Source organism: Musa acuminata, chromosome BXJ3-2 (assembly GCF_036884655.1).
Source record: "Musa acuminata AAA Group cultivar baxijiao chromosome BXJ3-2, Cavendish_Baxijiao_AAA, whole genome shotgun sequence".
Taxonomy (NCBI): Eukaryota; Viridiplantae; Streptophyta; class Magnoliopsida; order Zingiberales; family Musaceae; genus Musa; species Musa acuminata.
In genome coordinates this window covers 31,459,843-31,478,755 of record NC_088350.1, presented here as the reverse complement: position 1 = coordinate 31,478,755, position 18,913 = coordinate 31,459,843, and the positions used below count along the sequence as shown (strand labels likewise).

Sequence of the window (18,913 nt, the reverse complement as noted above, 5' to 3'; positions counted from 1 at the left end):
AGGAATACAAAAGATGTGATTCTAACGTTGTCGTTCTCTCTGTTCTGTACTTTGACCGGTAACTCAGCATTGGATTCGATCTATAAAGCATATTCTATTGTTTCTTTGATTGCTATAAGTTCATCGTAACAATTGCCTTCATCGTGGATGCATCGCACACTGCTCGATGTGATAAAAAAGTCAAACCTCTTTATTCTGCACATTATTGTGCCAAATTTTCTAGTGAATTAGAATATGACATATCTCTGCTCGACGTCCTTCGAATCCTTACATTAATTAACAACTCGTCTTTTTATTTTATTCCTGTAGAATGTCTTTTCTACTGTTTGTGCTGATAATATTATGCCCACCTGAGAAGAGGAGAAAGTTTCATTGTGGCCACCGAGATCGACAACCACGATGCATGTCGTGATGGGGGCGGAGGCCAATCATATCATCATAATCTTTATCTCTTAGAAAATAAATAAAAGGAATCATTCCAGAATCATTTTAGAGTTTGTAGATCAACCCAACCAAGAGCTTTCCAGAATCATTGGACTTAGCGGTCAGTCATGTCTTATAATATGAGTCTAAAAGAGTGTAGTCCTAAGAGGAAACATTATGGAAGCTGCAAAAGAATACGGCGAGGTGCAACCGGTAAAGCTTATTCGAAGGTTAGAGAACACATGAAGAACCCGAGCTTTTAGTAAGTTTAATTCGTTCATAATTAAAATATATTTGATGAAGAAGCACCTCTTGTGGTATTCCTTCTGCAACCATACGAAATATTTCTTTAGATGTGATGATACTGTGGCATGTCGAATACATTAGATAGGTAGATGTACATCGTAGTTTCAAGCAACCAATTGACGCCCCTCGGTTGACATATGGTTTGCAAATGATCTGAGATCAGCTCGTCCCCTGCAACATGATTGACGGAACGGCGAACCTCGCCGAGAAGGACCGAGACGAGCTCTCCGGCTCGGCCCACGTTGACCCTTCGTCAAAATTCTGCGCATAAGTGTGGGCATCATAAGGAACACGCGTTCGCGCCGCCGCCGCGGCGGATCCCGACGCCTTGCACCTCTCCGCCATCATCCTCCTCCACAGGCCCCGTAGCCCCGTCACGGTCGACGGAGATGACGACCGGCCTTCCCACGGGTCGAGCTCGTCGTCGGCGAGGAACCGGGTGAACCTGGCCGTCCCACGGCGGCTGCTGCACCGGTTGCCGACGTCGAGCGGCAGGCACGCGCAAGATCTCTGCCTCTGGAGCTTCGACCTGCAGTCCATGATGCAACCTCTATCCCTCCGAAGCTGTGTGACGATCTCGGGATGAGCACTTGTGAGTGACGTTTTGACCTGTGATTCTCTAACAGGTGTTATTAGACGGCTGGTGTTTAGATATCTCAGCTGACGATTTGGCGACGGCTGCAGGAATATGGGTGGATGATGCTTCGCCACGGACACTGGTTGGCTTGCACCACGCAATCTAATTGCGGTCGGATCTAACGTGCCTTGTTTTGAATCCAATAAGTCAAACTTCGACAGCGTTGTTGACCAATGATTCAGGATCGATAAATTGATTCGTTGGTTGATCCGATCCATCGGATCGTACCATAACAAATGAAATAAAAGGAAAAAAAACTAATTTGATTTTATATAGCTATCAACGTTGATTTCTGTATAATTTAATCAATTAGGACAAGCTTGTCCAAATCATCTAACACAGTAATCCAAAAAGTAAAAGAAAAAATACTGAAACCCAAATAGGTAACTTTCAAACTAACATCTTACTTTTACATATTTTTTTTATCTTGCAGGTGAAAGAAGAAAACAATGGTTACCAAACCATTTGAATTGCCACAATACATTTTTGTGATTCCTGTACTTGAACACAGTTCCAACAAACCACAAAACTTAGATACAAGTCGTAATCAGATCTCCGAATCATTTCCTGACAATTACACATAAATGCTAGTTCAGTTAAATGAACAATAAGGGATGCTGATTAGACATGGAAATCAGTGAGATTTCGAGTGCTGTAGATGTACAAAGTTCCATCCTGGAGTTTAGCATTTTAGTAGTGGACATCATATGTCAGAAGGTCATCTCATATTAGATGTGCTGTCACAAAGCTTGCATTCTTATCTTTCTACAGGCCATGGCAATTACGGAATCGAAGACCAAAACATCTGCTGGCAACATTCTGTCTGTCTGCAATAGACAGATGGGAAAAACTAGAAGGGAAAAACTATCAGGTCTCCAGATCAGAAAATTGAAAAGTTTTGAAATGCATCCATGCTGCTTGTAATCAATCCGCCAAGATCAATAGTTTCCCCATCATTCATCTCTCTAGAGCAAGGGGCAACGTACTCCAAGGGACCTAGGGAATCAGGCTGTGCGGTCATGAAGATACAAATGAGTAATAGCTTAGAAATCAGCTGAAGTTCTTTAGATAAAGCAGATTAAGTCTTGAAAGCGTAGATGAGTACCGGACTGAGGTTCATCCCTGCAAATTGGTTGCCGCCATTAAGTGAATCTTCTGAATGAGATTTGGGTTCCGAACATGCATCAACTGTTACTGGTATAGGGCAAATATTGTTTAGTGATGCCTGCCCCACCTGAGGGCCTAGCTGCAATTTGAAGTTGGTAAGCAGGTCTTAGTCTTGCATCAGCTACCTATGTCTAAATAAAAGAAAATATAACAGAGAATAAAAACATGCAATATACCATATTAGCTACAAACAAGTTCAGCACAGAGAAATTAGAAAGTACCATATCGCTACAGTTCTCTGTGGCAGGAGGATCTCTAGTTGAAGCTGGATGATTATGACTAGAAGAAGCAACCTTTGCAAATGGAAATGCATGGCATGTTTCTTCTGCTTCCAAGATGGATGTATGGATCAACCGGTTTGATGGATTTGAGGGTTGATGACGGGCCATAACGGAAGCAATAGCAGCATCAAATGAATCACAGGTCATAGGGATCTGCTGAAGACTAGAATTTGGAGCAGGTAATGGATGGCAAAGGTTGACAGGAGTTTCCGACACTTCAGATAATATAGCACCAAAGCTCATGTTAGATAGGCAATCAACCCATGACATATTGACACTTCTGCTATTGTTCTTCTGGTCAACCTTGTTCATGTTCAATAAAAAAAAGAAAAATTTGAGTAAAAAGAAAAAAAAAAAGACAGATAATAAGGTGGAAGATATTTTGATACAATTACCCCATTTTGGATAGTTTTCTCCAACAAAAGGTGTGTTTCAACTGCTTGGTTCGCTGAATCATCCATATGGCATGGCCCATGTCCTTTGCTCGACTTACAAAGCAGTTTATCACCACTGGTGATATGCTTTTCGAAACTCTTATTAGGCTCCTCATAAGAATGTGATGTCATAGATGTCGGGCATGCTGTTTGCTCAAGATTGGAGAACCAACCATATCTTTGAAAACAAAAGAAACTATTCAGCCCAACATCCTTATCACGACCATGAAAATCTAGAGAATAAAAAAAAAGCACATGCAACCAGCATAGGGTAAAACAGTTAAACCTTAAACGAAACATGGCAGGGCTACCAAGTGAAGCATGCACATCAGCCGCGGTGACATCAGAGTCTTCTAAAGTCCATCTTATGCTGTTGGCCAAATTATCCAGGTAAACATTGTACGGAAAAAGCATGAGTTCTCCTGATGCCAATTTTGAACTGCCCCACTTGAAGATGAGGTGCTTCACCACTGAAGAGATTCTTTTTCTAGTTGTTAAAGTTAGTTCCAGGTAAGGGTTGTGATTATTCTGTAACATCATAAAGCAACAAAGCAAATGGTCATATGACAACTTAAATTAAAACTAAAAATAACAATAAATACCAGACTCTCCTTGTCCCCTGTGAAGTCACCACTAATCATATGCCTTAACTTCTTAAATTTACCTTCTCCAATGCTTTCCTAGTAGCTTCATCTATTGGAAAAAGCTGAAGCTTAACTTTTCCATTGAAATCTTGAAATTGTCCTCGTACAAATTTCAAATCTCCTGGTGCTGCTTCCGGGAAGCTAGTTTGCATATCCTGAATCTCCAGCTGAGGTAATTGGATAGAAGAAGTGTGAAGTTGTCCATCTAACTCAGAACTCTTTTTTCCTGGAAAAAGAAAGATGTCAATGAATGTAAACAGCATTTAATATCCTACAGTCAGAATAAGTTGCTACTCAACCCAAATGGTCATCAAGATATCTAATCATGATTCACACATTACTATTCATTAAACTGCTGGAATGGAAGGAAAACCAAATTATAATATATCATAATATGTCCTTGGTTATCTAAGCTACATGCATTGTCATAATTACTGAAGTGGAACATGCTGAAGAATCACTTGGAAGGGAAAAAGACTGACAAGCAAGACAGAGGTATGGGGAAAACAGCTTATGAATGACAGTACCTGTGATCTCCCGTTTCTGCTTTGTGATCTTTAGGCTCTTGGACTTGTTGCAACCAAGACCTTTTTTTGCAAGACCTTTATGCTGAGAGCCAGAAGCTTTCATGATAAACCCTCTTTTGCTCTGAAGATACTAATAATTAGAGCCTTTTTTATGGATGTTGCACTACAAGATCACAAAGGTGTATTCGGTGTTTTCCTGCAGGAACAAGATTGTTAAGCTCAAAATTTTGAGTGGTTCAATCAATCAAAAATTTAGATTAGATATGAATTCAACCAACCTTGTAAATTGTTCTGGATAACATATCTAAATTCAGATATCCAATTTCATATGTTAAAGATCTAAAAAGCCAAGAATCACAAGTATTCTTGTCAGCCATGAATTTATTCTAATTTGCAGATATTTATAAACAACAGATGCAACATAATTACATAGGACTTTAAGTTTATTTTAAAAAACAAATGCAAAGTGCCAAAATTCCTGAATTTTCTATCAAGACTACTTCAACAAGAACTACATCAAATAGATAAACTCCACAAATGTGGATCCTCAGGGTAAAATGTGTAATTAACTCCGAACAATTCGTTACTTATCCGAAGCTGGCTATACAATTAACTTAATTCTCAGCAAAAATGAGGCCTCCCTTAACCCCAGAAGCTTTATGTTTCCATGTGCATCACTAGATCGCTGAAATCAGATACCTTTCAACGATGAATAATGTTGCATCTCACTTCTTTCAAGAAAAATACATTATGTTCTAGCTGGTTCACTTGTTATCTTTCAACATAATCCGTTCTCCTCGCTTAGAAGCCCATGTTCTTCTTTTTTTTTTTCAGTTTTCATCTGTAACTTTTATCCAGTTCATTTTCTTCACCTTATGAAATTCTTATACACATAAATTCTTTGTGTACATGCAATTTATATTGTCTGGGAGCAGCAAACAGAATTAGAAAGAACAGAAGATTTGCATGGTTCAGCTTTTAGCATAGGTCCACGAGGGAAAGTGAGAATATCTCTAGCATATAACAATAATGGTTACAACATCTGATAATTCACTGAAAAACAAAAGCCAAAGTGCTGTCTGCAAATTCTCAAAATGCTCGGAACATGAAGAAACCCTTCTCTGATCGCTTCACCAACGCCTTGTGTGACACAAGCAACTTACGTCTATGGTACAAGCCATAGAAGGACTCTGTTTTTGTAGTATATAACCAAAGTTGATTCACCTACCAATAGCAGTGACTATACGTGGTTGGATGATAATTTATGATCTCCAACCTCTGGCAATAAAAAACCATAAATATCAGACTTACCTAATCAAAATCTTACTTCAAAGGCTAAATGAGAGTTGCCATTGAGCCACATGCAAAGAATTATTGTACCACTCCATAAATTTTGAAGCCCATTATCACTTGTATATCTCAATGTGGAAACCAGAATGTTGCTCCAAGTCAAAAAAAAAAAATCTCTCATCTTAGCTGTAGAAAAGTAAGCAAGCCTGGCTGGTTTATTGCATAAAGAAAACAGGAATCCATGCATCAACAGTGGAAAATTCCTTCTCTTGATGGGATCCAAATGAAGTGCATTAATCAAGCTTATGTTGATAACCATACAACATATATTTCACCAGACTGTTAATTCTAACTGTACTGTGGATGTTACACCACGAAACTACCTACCACTACAACGAGAAAATTCATTTGGTGCGTAAACCAAGGTAGGCAATACCGAATGATATCGCCCAGTACGGGCGGTATGTACCGGTCCGACGACATACCAATACACGGACTGCCCGCTACCGGACGGAACGAAAAATAATAATAAAATTATATATATATATATATATATATATATATATATATATATATATATATATATATATATATATATATATATATATATATATATATATATATATATATATATATATATATATATATATATATATATATATATATAAACGAGGCGACGTCGCCCCACGTGGGGAAGGAAAAGGAGACGTCGTCGAGTTATATATATATATATATATATATACTGAACGGTATACCGCTCGGTATACAGTTTCGTACCGTACCGAGCGAACGTCGAAACTCTGGTACGGTACGAAATTGCAGACCTTGACGTAAACTACATTAAATATGATTTAAAGAAATGAAAATCTTTAGATAGGATTTATAAGAAAATTAGAACAATGTTAACATTAACAATAATCAAATTTAAATATATGAAGACATGAACATCATGGAAATTTAGGAAGGGTTTAAAAACTTTAGTGTCATGATTCAAACAATTAAATTAACATTAATCAAAACAATCTAGATTAACACATGAAGGCAGGAACATCATGAAAATCATTAATTATGGTTTATTAACTTTCATGTCATGATACAAATATTTAAAACAATTAATTGAATCTAAAATATGCATCATAGTATCATACTTTTTTATTATTAAAAATCCAAAATTAATTAATATAAAAATTTTGTATTAAACAATTAAAAAATAAAATCAAATATATCAAAATTTAAATTAAAGGGAAAGAAATTGATAATAATATTTTAGTTAAGTAACAAAAAGTTATAATGATTACAGTAGATTACATTGTGAATTTAAAAGACACGTACTACATAGAGCTAGAAATTTGACAAAACTCATCCATTAGGGGACCTTTGTGAGCAACAGATAACACTTTTGATAACATGAACCTTTTTGGATGATAACAGTTTGAACCAGCGGCTTTGGATCAAAACGTTCTATGCCAAGGCTGGTTGCAAGTTTGTAGATGGCAGCTATGCACATAGTTAATAGATTCAATTCAGCAGATCTATGGACAAGGATCAATGAGTAAAAGTATATTTTGGTTGAATGTCAAAGCAGATTAAACATTTTATTAAGGTTAATAAGTATATAAATATCTTCAAACGTATTGACAGAAAATAAAAGTGTAAAAAAGGTGAACTAGGGCTAGTTTCTAGATGGATTAGTTACCCAATATCACTAGTCAAAAAGAAAAAAGAGACACTAGAATCTATCGATATCAAACAATTTTGGTTCAACGAATTGGGGCATGAAAAGTTTCAACGATTTTTCAACGGCTAAGAACGGCAGAATCACCGCGAAGGCATTTCAATTAGCCCCAAAAATTAAACTCTTTTCACGTGAAATTATAACGATGACATATAGAACAACCTCCGAATAAACTAATTCCAAATTAAAAGACAAGAGCTGGAACGAGAAAGGCAACGGAACCACACAAATCGTCACCATCAAACTACACAAAAGCAAGAAAAAAGGTACAGGAACCCTAACACAGGTCTCAAATCTACGAGCAAAGGGTACCAGATCCGCACCAGTACGCAATCCTCGCGTGGGTATTATTCGCCAACGAAGAACCCTAATCCCAAGAACGCGCGCCAGGCGAAACCTCCAATCTTTCCCCAAAACAACACTGGATTGAGAGAGAGAGAGAGGGAGAGAGAGAGAGGGAGTTGCCGCCTTCGCCTTCCTAAAGACCACTGCTAGATTCGAAATAGCCTCTACATAGAGCTCGTTCATCCTTAGTCACGTGTCGAGTCGGTAAGTGGATCATGACATAATCGGATCCGGATAGTCACCGGGTCGAATCAGATCGGATCGGCTGGTAATGGATCCTGAAACCATAATAAGTAAACCAAGAGTTTCGTCATCAAAAACCAAAACGCTACCTAAACCCACCTTCACCTGCCCACTGGCTTATCAGCACTTGGTTCTGCTTTCCTCGTCTCTACCCTTCCTCTCTTCGATCGCCCATGGCGGACGGAATCGAAGAGGTGGCGGAGAGCGTCTCCATCGGCAATCCACCCGCCCCGGAAGCTCCGGGCAAGAAGTATCGCTTCGATTCCCTCCTCCGTAGCCTCTTCCCGTCTTCTGTTGGAATGTTCCTTATTCATCTTTGTTCGTTGTTCTCGTTTAGCGCTTTGAAGAAGGAGCTGAAGAAGAAGACGAAAGAAGAGGAGAACCGGTTGGGAGGAAGAGAAGAAGAAGGAGGTACACTTTTTTTGCCCGCTTGATTTTCTTTGAGTTACTTGCAATATATGCTTTTCTCTTGTTTGTTTGAAGCCCTAAAAGGGCCTCATTTTGCTGCTGCCTGAGAAATCATGCACAAAGATTAAATGTTCCCGGATTTTGTGTCTAATTGATTATGATGACTCGCATTTTTGTTGCAAAATTAGCAGGCTGCTGCAATGCCACAGTCGCAGAAGCCATCGGCAGTTGCTGATGATGAAGACATGGACCCAACGGTTTGTTTGACCTCAGTTTCTCCCAATCTTATAGCAGAGAAAAAAGAGATGCTAAGCTTTTTCGATTTATAGGTTCAAAACTCAGTTCAGTTATCTGCCATTTGCAGCAATACTATGAGGATAGGCTGAAGATCCTTACATCGTTGAAGGCAGCCGGACGAAATCCTTATCCTCACAAGTTTCAAGTGTCCATAACCATAACTGAATATATCGAGCAATACAGAGTTATGAGTGACGGAATCACCTTAAGGATGTCGAAGTCAGTTTGGCAGGTACATTTACTTTTATCATATGATTGATGTATGAGTATTAAATTAATGTGGTTCTGTTATCTCTTGATGCTGTATTGAGTTGTCCTTTGTTTTAAGGGAGAATCATGAACAAGCGAACTTCTTCATCGAAGCTTTACTTCTATGACCTGTATGGAGGTGGTCTTAAAGTTCAAGTTATGGCTGATGCTAGGTACCACTTACTAAGATTAACTGATCTGTTTTGCTAATCATATTCATTTTTCAGTTTTAAGTGGAATATATTGATACAGATATCTACTCTTTGGGTTGAACATGCCAAGCATTTTTATCCCTTTGCCCTCCGTCAAAGAATTAGCCCTGAAATCTGTTGATTTGAAATGTGGCAAGATTAGTAAATGAAAGGATGATTTGAAATGTGGCATATGTTGATATTTCATAGCAGTAAAGCATTGATAAAGAAGACATAAATTTGATGCAAATAATAAAACAAAGAGAATGTATGTTGCATATAAGGAAACTTAATAACACTATCGGTATCACTTTCAACTAAACATTTAATACTATTAGATGTGTTGTGGGAATATACTGCAAGGCTTTATTGTACTATTTAAAGGAAGCCTTGTGTATAACTGGATCCTATAAGGCTATAACCATGCTGTCATGACATCTTGATTTTGTTACCCGTAAAATGGAAACTCAGTTGAAAAGTGGTAGCATTTACATCATATGGAATTGGGTTCCTTGAATAATGACAGTGAAACTGAGGCATTATGGATATATAGTGCTGTCAGTGGCAAACATCATGTACTGCTATGATTTCTCTTTAGGGAACAGTGTTTTTGCATTTTAGTATTTATCCTCTTCATGTCTCCGGATGAGGAATTTAAGGCAACTTGTATTTGTTGGTTGGCAATTGAAAAATAAAAATTGATCTTGCTTCCATGAAATATAATGGTATAATGATGGGAAAACTAGGCTTATCACAAACACATTCCTTTCTTTTATCCTTATTTACAATATTGTTCTTTTAAATTTGTTCATGTGGCATCTTTTGTGTAACAACAATATGCATCTGTGATTATGAGATTTATTTATGAATGTTAATGTTCAAATCTTTTTTTTCTTCCATGAATAAAAGAGTATGTAACTCCTAATTATTTACTTATTTTATGATGGTTACTAGCTTGATTTTTCCTGCTAATTAGGGATTCAGACATGGATGAAGTTGAATTTGCAAAGTATCACTCAGGTGTGAAACGTGGTGATGTTGTTGGAATCTGTGGATATCCAGGTTGGTAGCTTTTTATTTGGTTACTAGTATTCTTACAATAATTAGTGAACTTTTCTGGTGTCATTCTCATTATATTGGCATGCAATACTATCAGATCAAGATTTGCCTGTTGTAACTTCATCTTTCAGGAGAGTCTGTAGATAACAACTTGTAGATTACAGGAGGAACTTTTAGTTGGGTGGGAAACAGATACACATTTGGTTATTTGGAGCAGCCAAATGTTGGCAACAATGATCATTTGAACTGTGGAAATTTGTTAACGTTGAAACTCATATTAAATTTATAGAAGTGGCAACAGTAATAATGTTCCACACTGTGATTTTTGAACTAGGAAATTTGTTGATGATGAATTTAAATTTCATATAGCTAGAGGACAACATAGATTGCCTAATGATCATTTTCTTTTATGAATCACATTAAGTGGTGTACAATTTGATCTTTTAAGATGTCTTATTTGAAAGTGCCCTCTCTCTAAAGAAGTTTAATGTAAAAGCAAAGGTGGCAGGATTGATTGGTTCTTGGGATGAATTTGGATTCGCAATTGGACTGATATATTGAAGAGTCAAAGTTACAAAAGGATGGACTGATATAATTAGTTTTTACATATTTCTATAGCATTGAATTTTTTTTATTTTAGAAAGACAAGAAAGTTGATTTTAAGAAATGCAATGCATCGATTAGGGACATGTCTTTGCTATGGTTTGTTGGATTAGCTACAGGTGACTCGATTCTAGTTGGTTACTGAGCAAATTGTTGTAAATTAGCTGACCTAGGTTAAAATTTTATTACACTCGTTCTGATCCATGGGAGAGGAAAGGAGTGCTATAATGTTATTTACTACTATCATCTGCCATCATTGTTTCTGCCTTTGGACCATCCTTGCCACTTGGTGCTACTATACTCACTACCATTGGATGGGAGAGAGGAAGAGAGGAGGGTGAAAGAAGAGGGGAGAGAAGAAGGAGAGAGGAGGAAGATCATGTGTTGGATTAAAAGTAGGCAAAGCCAGAGGAAGGGGCATTATGATTGTCTGATCTTGTGCTATATATCATACAACTTAGTGATCTTGTATCTCCCTTTACTGTGACCTGATTAGATGAATTATGAATGCATCGTACCTGATTCTTGGGTGAATGCAAGGAGAGATTAGGATTTTGAAGTATTCTTTTTTCTTCTGTTGTTCAAAATTATACCATATGCCACAAAGAAACAATGCATATGGTGTTCTTACTATTTTTCATTTTGCGGGAAAGAGCAAAAGAGGAGAGCTCAGTGTCTTTCCAAAAAGATTTATGGTTCTCTCCCCATGCCTACATATGATGCCAAGACAGAAAGCTGGTCCTGGGGTTGAGAATACTTCTGTTAAGGTATGAATAATAAATCTTTATTGCCAGCATAATACTATGAGCTTTGATTCATTTGATCTCATTTGAATTTTCCCTTTCCTTCTTTAAAATTTTATACTTTCCAGAAGAATGAAGGGAAAACAACACCAGATATTTGGGTTCCTGGAATGACAAGGAATCCTGAAACATATGTTCTGAAGGATCAGGTATACGACTCTTTTTGTTTGTTGTAAAGGTTTTTATAAGTTATGACATTAGCTTCGATGATGAAATCAGAAAGCATCAAAATTGCAAGTATGATTTGTGCCTTTTTATGGTATTCAGTGTTATTAAATGGTGGTGTGCTCTAAATGGAATTACTTGTCTAGTCACTACGTATGTATTAGCTTAGGTGGATGATGATATCATATTATGGATATAATCTTCTTCCTCAACTTTTTTGTATCTAATGAACCATTAATTTGCTTGCTTCTCCAAAAACATTATGTAGTCAACATGCATTTGCTCATCAAAGATGATCAGAGCATGCTTCATCTGAAATTGATTTGTTTTCTGTAAGAATCCTTGCATTATTTTCCATTCTTCCTATGAATCTAATCATCATATCTCTTGTGTACTAAACAAATAAAGGTTTAGCTGATGTGCTACCTAAAAGGTTTTGTGAGAAGAAAGGAGTGATGGTGCTTCCATAAGATAAGAAATTGGAAAGGAGGGTGATATATGCTGGAACAGTTGCATATACCTATATATTGATAGACTGTGACACAGTTCCTTTGTTGGAAGAATTCATCCCTTAGATTGAACCTAGAATTTCATTATGGTGTCGGGTACATGCATGCAAAAAATGTTTAGGAGAATATTTACAGCCCCTTTATGAGACAATTTAAGCTTCACTTTTTCCAATTAGATCATGTTCAAATTTGTTGGTTTTAGATGCTTGATTTATGCTGGGATAGAGCATTGTGCCTTAGATCATTTAAATTTATTTCGGTCTTCTGGTTTATGTTGTCTGAATCAGTACTTTCTAGAGTCTTTGATGTTTTAAATCTCTATGTTGTGTCATGTTCCAGACACATATATGGATTTGTCTCATATGCTTGGCTAGCACTTTTCATATTGTATCAGTACTCTGGCTTTATCTGTATTTTGTGATCCTGATAATTATTAGTTAAGAAACTGATCAAGGAGTACTGTTAAACTTTTGTTTGAATGTCTTGTGATGGCAGGAAACACGATATCGCCAACGGTATCTGGATCTGATGTTGAACCATGAAGTTAGACAAATATTCAAGACTCGTTCCAAGATTATCAATTATAACCGAGATTTCCTCAACAAGCTTGACTTCTTGGAGGTTTGACTCTATCCTTTTATGTACTTTATATTGGTTTTCTAGTTGAAAACATTTATGGTGAACATGATGACTCAAGCCCTTTTATGTTCTTGAAATTATGGTACTCTCAATGCCCTTTACTTGGCTATAAATTAGTTTTGCTTTCCCGGTGGAAACACCTATGATGAACATGATTGCTGGAGGAGCAGCTGCCAAACCCTTTGTTACCCATCACAATGAATTGAACATGAAGTTGTTCATGCGCATTGCCCCTGAGCTATACTTGAAGGAGTTGGTTGTTGGTGGACTGGACCGTGTTTATGAAATTGGAAAGCAATTTAGGAATGAGGGCATTGATTGGACTGATAATCCCGAATTCACTACATGTGAGTTTCATATGGCCTTTGCTGATTATAATGATCTAATGGCTCTCACAGAAGAAATGTTATCTGGTAAGCAAGTAGCGTTGGCATTCGCATTCGCATCTTAATATGTGATTCATTTCCAGTGGGTATTGAAAATATTCTAATGCCGAACAGGAATGTTCAAGGCTCTAACTGGTGGCTATAAGATCAAATACCACGCAAATGGAGTGGATAAAGATCCAATCCAATAGAGATGGATTTTACTCCACCCTTTAGGTGTTTACTTGTCTCTTTAATTTAATTGCAATTTTTGGAAGTAAGAAAATTGACAGTTTATTCTTCTTTCTTCAGACGAATTGGCATGATCAAAGAATTGGAGACAATGGCTAATTTAACTATACCAAAAGATCTTTCAAGTGAAGAAGAAAACAAGTACCTGTTAGATGCTTGTGTGAAGTTTGATGTTAAATGTCCCCCTCCTCAGACAACAGCAAGGTTATTGGACAAGGTTAGTTCTTAGATTAGAAGAGAAAATTAATTTTTCTATTGTGAATCAGAATTTAATAATGTTATGTGCAAGAGGCAACAAAAGAAACTAAAGAGGCAGGGCATAGATAATGGAACAAGAAAAAGAGAATAATTATATAATATGAATACAGATTAGCCATAAATATTGATGATTCATTCAAATACATTTTGTTTCTGGTGAAAAAGGTTTGTCTTCAGGAGTTTTTTAATCTGAATTTATCATGTCTCATGCAATTTTTATTGGATAATGGAGTAAATCCTATTTGAATATTTTATTGCATGGCAGAGTAAACCATTTTGTGTTGATTGATAGCTTGTTGGGCATTTCTTGGAAGACACATGTGTAAACCCTACATTTATCATTAATCACCCAGAGATCATGAGTCCATTGGCAAAGTGGAACTGATCAAAACCAGGCTGGACGGTTTGAATTATTCATCAACAAACATGAGGTTTGTGACAACAATCTCATTTTTGGCAACAGATTCATGCACTGTTTTCTTATGGTGTTGGCATGTCATTTAGGTTTGTAATGCGTACACAGAACTGAATGATCCAGTTGTACATTGGCAACGATTTGCTGAACAACTTAAGGTACTGATGCAAAATTTCAGAACATCTCAGATGCAACTATAATATTTTTTTCTTTGTTTATTTTCTTTCCATTACATTGTCATACTAAGTCTGGTTCTGTAACTTGTGGACGGGGACATCAGGACCGACAATCAGGTGATGATGAGGCAATGGCTTAAGATGAAACATTTTGTACTGCTCTTGAATATGGCTTGCCTCCAACTGGTGGATGGGGTTTGGGGATAGATCGCCTTACAATGTTTTTCACTGATTCACAAAAAATATAAAGGTATCAATTGTTGTATAAATTCCTTATAAAGCCACTACCATTTTTACCCAGGCCAGGCCAGAAACCTAGCTAACATAATAATGTGAATGCTGGAATTCGTGGTGCAGGAAGTACTTCTTTTCCCCACCATGAAGCCTCAGGATGAGCCTTCGACCAAAGGTATCCTGTTAACTCTGTGCCATGTTGTGAACCTAGGATTTGAATGCACTTAATGTTCAAATAATGCCTTACGATCTAATGTCATTTTAACTTTAGCAGACTACCTTGATCTTTGACAATTAATGAGGCTATATTTATTTTGAAAAGATCTTCGATAATTTATTCTCTCAGGTCATCTCAAATACAAGCATGTGGACCAATTTTAGTTATTCTTCTGTATTTCAATCGATAGTGAATTTGTCCATTTCTACTATATCTTTTCAAATTCAAGTTGGCATTTTTTGTTATGGCACGTTGGCAATTGTTCTTTCAGGTTCCTCTGTTCTGATCCTATCTTCATTTCTCGGGACCTGGTGACTTAGACCCCCAGAGTTGAACCTAATTGTATTTTATTGTCATGATGGTTCACATTAGAAGCATGTATCCAAGAATAGGATAATGGACACTCACGGCTTTGGGTGAGACCTCAACGCTAGAAAAGAATCCCTGGGGAGGCTTTCTCCTAAACCAAAGTATGGATCAGCGATTGCTTCACCGGCATTTCAAATGAACTATGGCCTGTGGTTCCTGTCTCATAGCCAAAGGCCAATTCTCGAGGATTTTAGACTTGGCAGGAATAAACTATCTTTTCATTTCCGCAATCATATTTATTGGGGTCACTTAAGTGTTAATGGATCAAAACGCATGCAGAATCACATTTTAACTAGAAGTAATTTGGGGCAAGTTAACGACAAATAACCTATAAATTCTACTCCTACACCGTATGTAGGTTCATCACACCGTATGTAGCCTGATAGAACTCTAGCTGGAAAAAATAAACATCCTCCCTAACAAAAAGCCTTGCAAGAGGATATTTAGAAGCCAAATCCCAAAAAGAGTATCAACAATGTGAATGTCGAATGAGCCTATTTCATCTACGAGCTCATCTCCAATGGAGGCCGGGCAGTATCAGTAACATAGGCATCACATTCGTGTACTAACCATTCGCCATATAAATCATATAAGTGAAAGAGATTGACAGTGTAAAGGCTGCATGTGCAAACCATGCTTCGATAAATGGAAATTTAGCTCACCCTATCGTCTAGTCCTTGGCATGCAGCTCTCTTGTTGGAGCTGAGAACAACAAAAATAAAAGGCACTTACATCAAAAAGTTAGTTATATCAAGTTAATTACATGTTACTTGAGAATAATTATATCTATTTAGCATCTCAATCCCTAAATTTTAAAAATTTATATTAAAACATTTATAGTTAGGAAAGTAAAACATATAACCTCATTTACCATGACATGATCAATTTTATCAACAGAAACACGAAAACGATAGACAAAAAATTAATTTCAATGTCTCAATTACGATTTCGGTGGTGACAAACGATGACGCTGCTGAGGGCCACGAGTGACTATTGTAAATGAGGGAGAGTGACGACGAAAAGTGAAGCAAAAGAAGAGGAGAAAGAGAATGACATAGATACATCTGTATTGATGCCAATGCATATGTCGAATGATCATTTCGTTGCTTTGCATTTACGTCAACATCACTCGACAACTACGTCAGCACCAATGCAAATATAGAGCAACGTCTTTCTGCATTTAAACAGTATCGATGCAGATGCATCTACGTCATCTACCACTATTGAAAATGTAACTGGAACGTGGAAATTATCTTTTGTCTTATTATTTTCGTGCTTCTGTCGATAAGACCAACGATGTTATGATAAATGAAGCTAAATGTTTTATTTTCATAATTATAAAAATTTTAATATAAACTTTTTAAGTTTAATGATCGAGATGTTAAAAAGATCTAACTATAAGGGGTAATATATAATTAGTCATATTCTAACCTACATAATCTCGACAGCATCAAATATTCGTTTTAAGGAAGACAGGTACTGAATCATAGATCTATTCCAAGACTAGTCATCCCTAAATGCACAAGAGGCAATGTTCATTTTCTTGGTTTATATTAGATAGCTATATTATCATCCCAAACTGGAATGCTAGAGAATTTTGACCATCAATTTAGGACTATCCAGATTCAACCGAGATGATTATTCAAAATAAGAGAAAAAGAGAACAGCTATGTGTAAAAATCCTTTGTTAGAAGTATGTTCAAGTAAAACAAAGCCTTATTGCTCGTGAACAAAGCAAAAGCCTCTCCTCAAGATCTATCATATTGATATAACTAGACAGGAATTTTAAGCAACAATGGAAGATCTAAAGAATATGTTTAATCAGGATAGGATATTTTCTCTAGAAATAAATAGGTCAGATTACTCAGATTTCTGTAATTAATTCTACGATGTTGCATTCACATGACAGCAACATCTCATAGATTGCTCAGAACTACCAAAATCCTCACATTCCACAAGCGTGCATGGATTTGGAAAACAACAAATTAGGTTCAAGAAATGCTTATCAATATTGATATTTCCAGAACAATACAACAGATTAACATAAATTTTCTTTTTATAAACCTTGGAGCTTAAAATTTTGAATCATGCAACTTCACAACCTACTAGAGCACAATCTCCCTGCATCCTCTAGGAATGGACTCATAAGGCCAATCTCGCAAAAGAATTCGTGTTAATGGGGTATCAGCAATTATATGATAGATCTTCCAGAATCTGAGTGAAAGAAATTCAACTTTAGATTAGTAAGACATGAGACCTAAAGTGCATTTTGACCAACCATATATATGATATCCAAATAGGTCTAAAGCTTGCAATGGGTCACTAGCTCAAACATATCAGAGTAATGGTTAAACAGAACGATGAATTAAACATATGGATACAACTTTTAATTGGAAAAGCACAAAAATGCTTTAAGAACCTAAGAATCCAAATATATCTGGAAATTACATTTTAAAAAATAGTATTCCACATGTTCTTCGCAATTCATTATTTGACATGATCAGGCATTCTATTATATCCCACCTCAACGATCGAAAGTCAAATTGGATCTTCAACTGCCTTTCGTGGTTCTCCTTTACTTGCAATCCATCCTACTTAGCTCACAAGACTACCGAAAAGAAAATTAAAGTAACTTCGTTTGTGGCAACCTATCAAAATTTTCTAAGAAAATTTTGATGTCTTTGCCAACTTAGGCAATATACACATATACGCATGTATACTAATGGTGTCTCCATCCCCCCCTCCCTTCCTCATTATCAAGCATTCTCAACAGTTTACTCTATAAACATTCCTGCAAATTCCCCAAAATCAGTAACCGCGACTACCTAAAAACTGTGGAAACAACTTCTTTGAATCCGAATACCTTACCTTGCACCCACAAACTGTCCATTGCCAAGATTTCGACACATAAACTCTACGCCATAGGTTTGGGATGTACACGAAAAAGGATACTTATAAGAAAAAGATAACCTTCATCATTTCATCCAATGGCATTAAACATTCAAGAATGATGCCTCCTTATCAAACAGGAAAGGGAACATGATATGTTTCGGGCAGATAACTCGAGACAAGTGGAGACAAGATCAGAAGCTTACTGATCAAAGATTAATTCGAAGCAAGAAATATCGGAAATCAGAATGCGAAGAAGACCGACCTCGAGAACTAATCATCCAACTGCTTGAGCTCCGCCTTCAACTGCTCAATCTTCAGCCCCATCGATCTCTGCAGCGCCATCCGATCCTTCTCAGGCAACCTCGCCAGCAGCCCTTCGAACATATCCAGCACCGTCTTCACCGCCTCGCGGGCGCACTCCGCCTCCTCATCGAAGTAGATCGTCTCCTTCGACTCCGTCGCCGCTTCGATCTCTTCCCGGGCCTCCGCGAACTTCAGGTTGATCTCATCCACCTCCTTGCTGTGGTCAAGGGGTCCTCCGCCGGTGGCGAATCCATGGCGGCCAAGACTCGGGGGGAGCGGGCATCGCATCAGGCGGAAGGACGAGAAGGGGAGACCAAGGGGGACCGGTGTGGGAGGTTTTGTGAGGATCGCGGGAAGAGAGGAGAAGGCGGAGATGGATTTGTGGAGCAGAAACCGAGCGCTTCGCCGCATCGCTCACGATCAATTCGATTGGAGCCGACTTGGTCGAGGATTTGAAGGGTTAGGCGATAGAAGAGA

The 18,913-nt window shown here is 37.4% G+C and overlaps 2 protein-coding genes and 1 pseudogene across 4 annotated transcripts; 1 reads left to right on the top strand and 2 right to left on the bottom strand.

Annotated features, from left to right (window-relative positions):
• Positions 1 to 747: 747 nt before the first annotated feature.
• Positions 748 to 7,919, bottom strand: LOC135631786 (TSL-kinase interacting protein 1-like). Of its 2 annotated transcripts, none has more exons than XM_065139667.1 (8): positions 7,768 to 7,919; positions 4,420 to 4,615; positions 3,913 to 4,118; positions 3,535 to 3,776; positions 3,210 to 3,426; positions 2,755 to 3,117; positions 2,472 to 2,612; positions 748 to 2,375 (listed from the first exon to the last, which is right to left on the bottom strand). In XM_065139667.1, exons 2-8 carry the CDS (start codon positions 4,520 to 4,522, stop codon positions 2,247 to 2,249), a joined length of 1,401 nt encoding a protein of 466 aa, XP_064995739.1. In that variant the 5' UTR covers positions 4,523 to 4,615; positions 7,768 to 7,919; the 3' UTR covers positions 748 to 2,246. The 2 variants fall into 2 exon arrangements, with proteins under 2 accessions (XP_064995739.1, XP_064995740.1); XM_065139668.1 differs by having other exon boundaries at positions 7,757 to 7,906.
• Positions 7,920 to 8,070: 151 nt separating this feature from the next.
• On the top strand, positions 8,071 to 15,123 carry LOC103975335 (lysine--tRNA ligase-like; annotated as a pseudogene).
• Positions 15,124 to 15,798: 675 nt separating this feature from the next.
• On the bottom strand, positions 15,799 to 18,913 carry LOC135631787 (embryogenesis-like protein). Of its 2 annotated transcripts, none has more exons than XM_065139671.1 (2): positions 18,396 to 18,913; positions 15,799 to 15,943 (listed from the first exon to the last, which is right to left on the bottom strand). In XM_065139671.1, exon 1 carries the CDS (start codon positions 18,845 to 18,847, stop codon positions 18,404 to 18,406), a length of 444 nt encoding a protein of 147 aa, XP_064995743.1. In that variant the 5' UTR covers positions 18,848 to 18,913; the 3' UTR covers positions 15,799 to 15,943; positions 18,396 to 18,403. The 2 variants fall into 2 exon arrangements, with proteins under 2 accessions (XP_064995743.1, XP_064995744.1); XM_065139672.1 differs by lacking the exon at positions 15,799 to 15,943 and adding an exon at positions 17,056 to 17,455.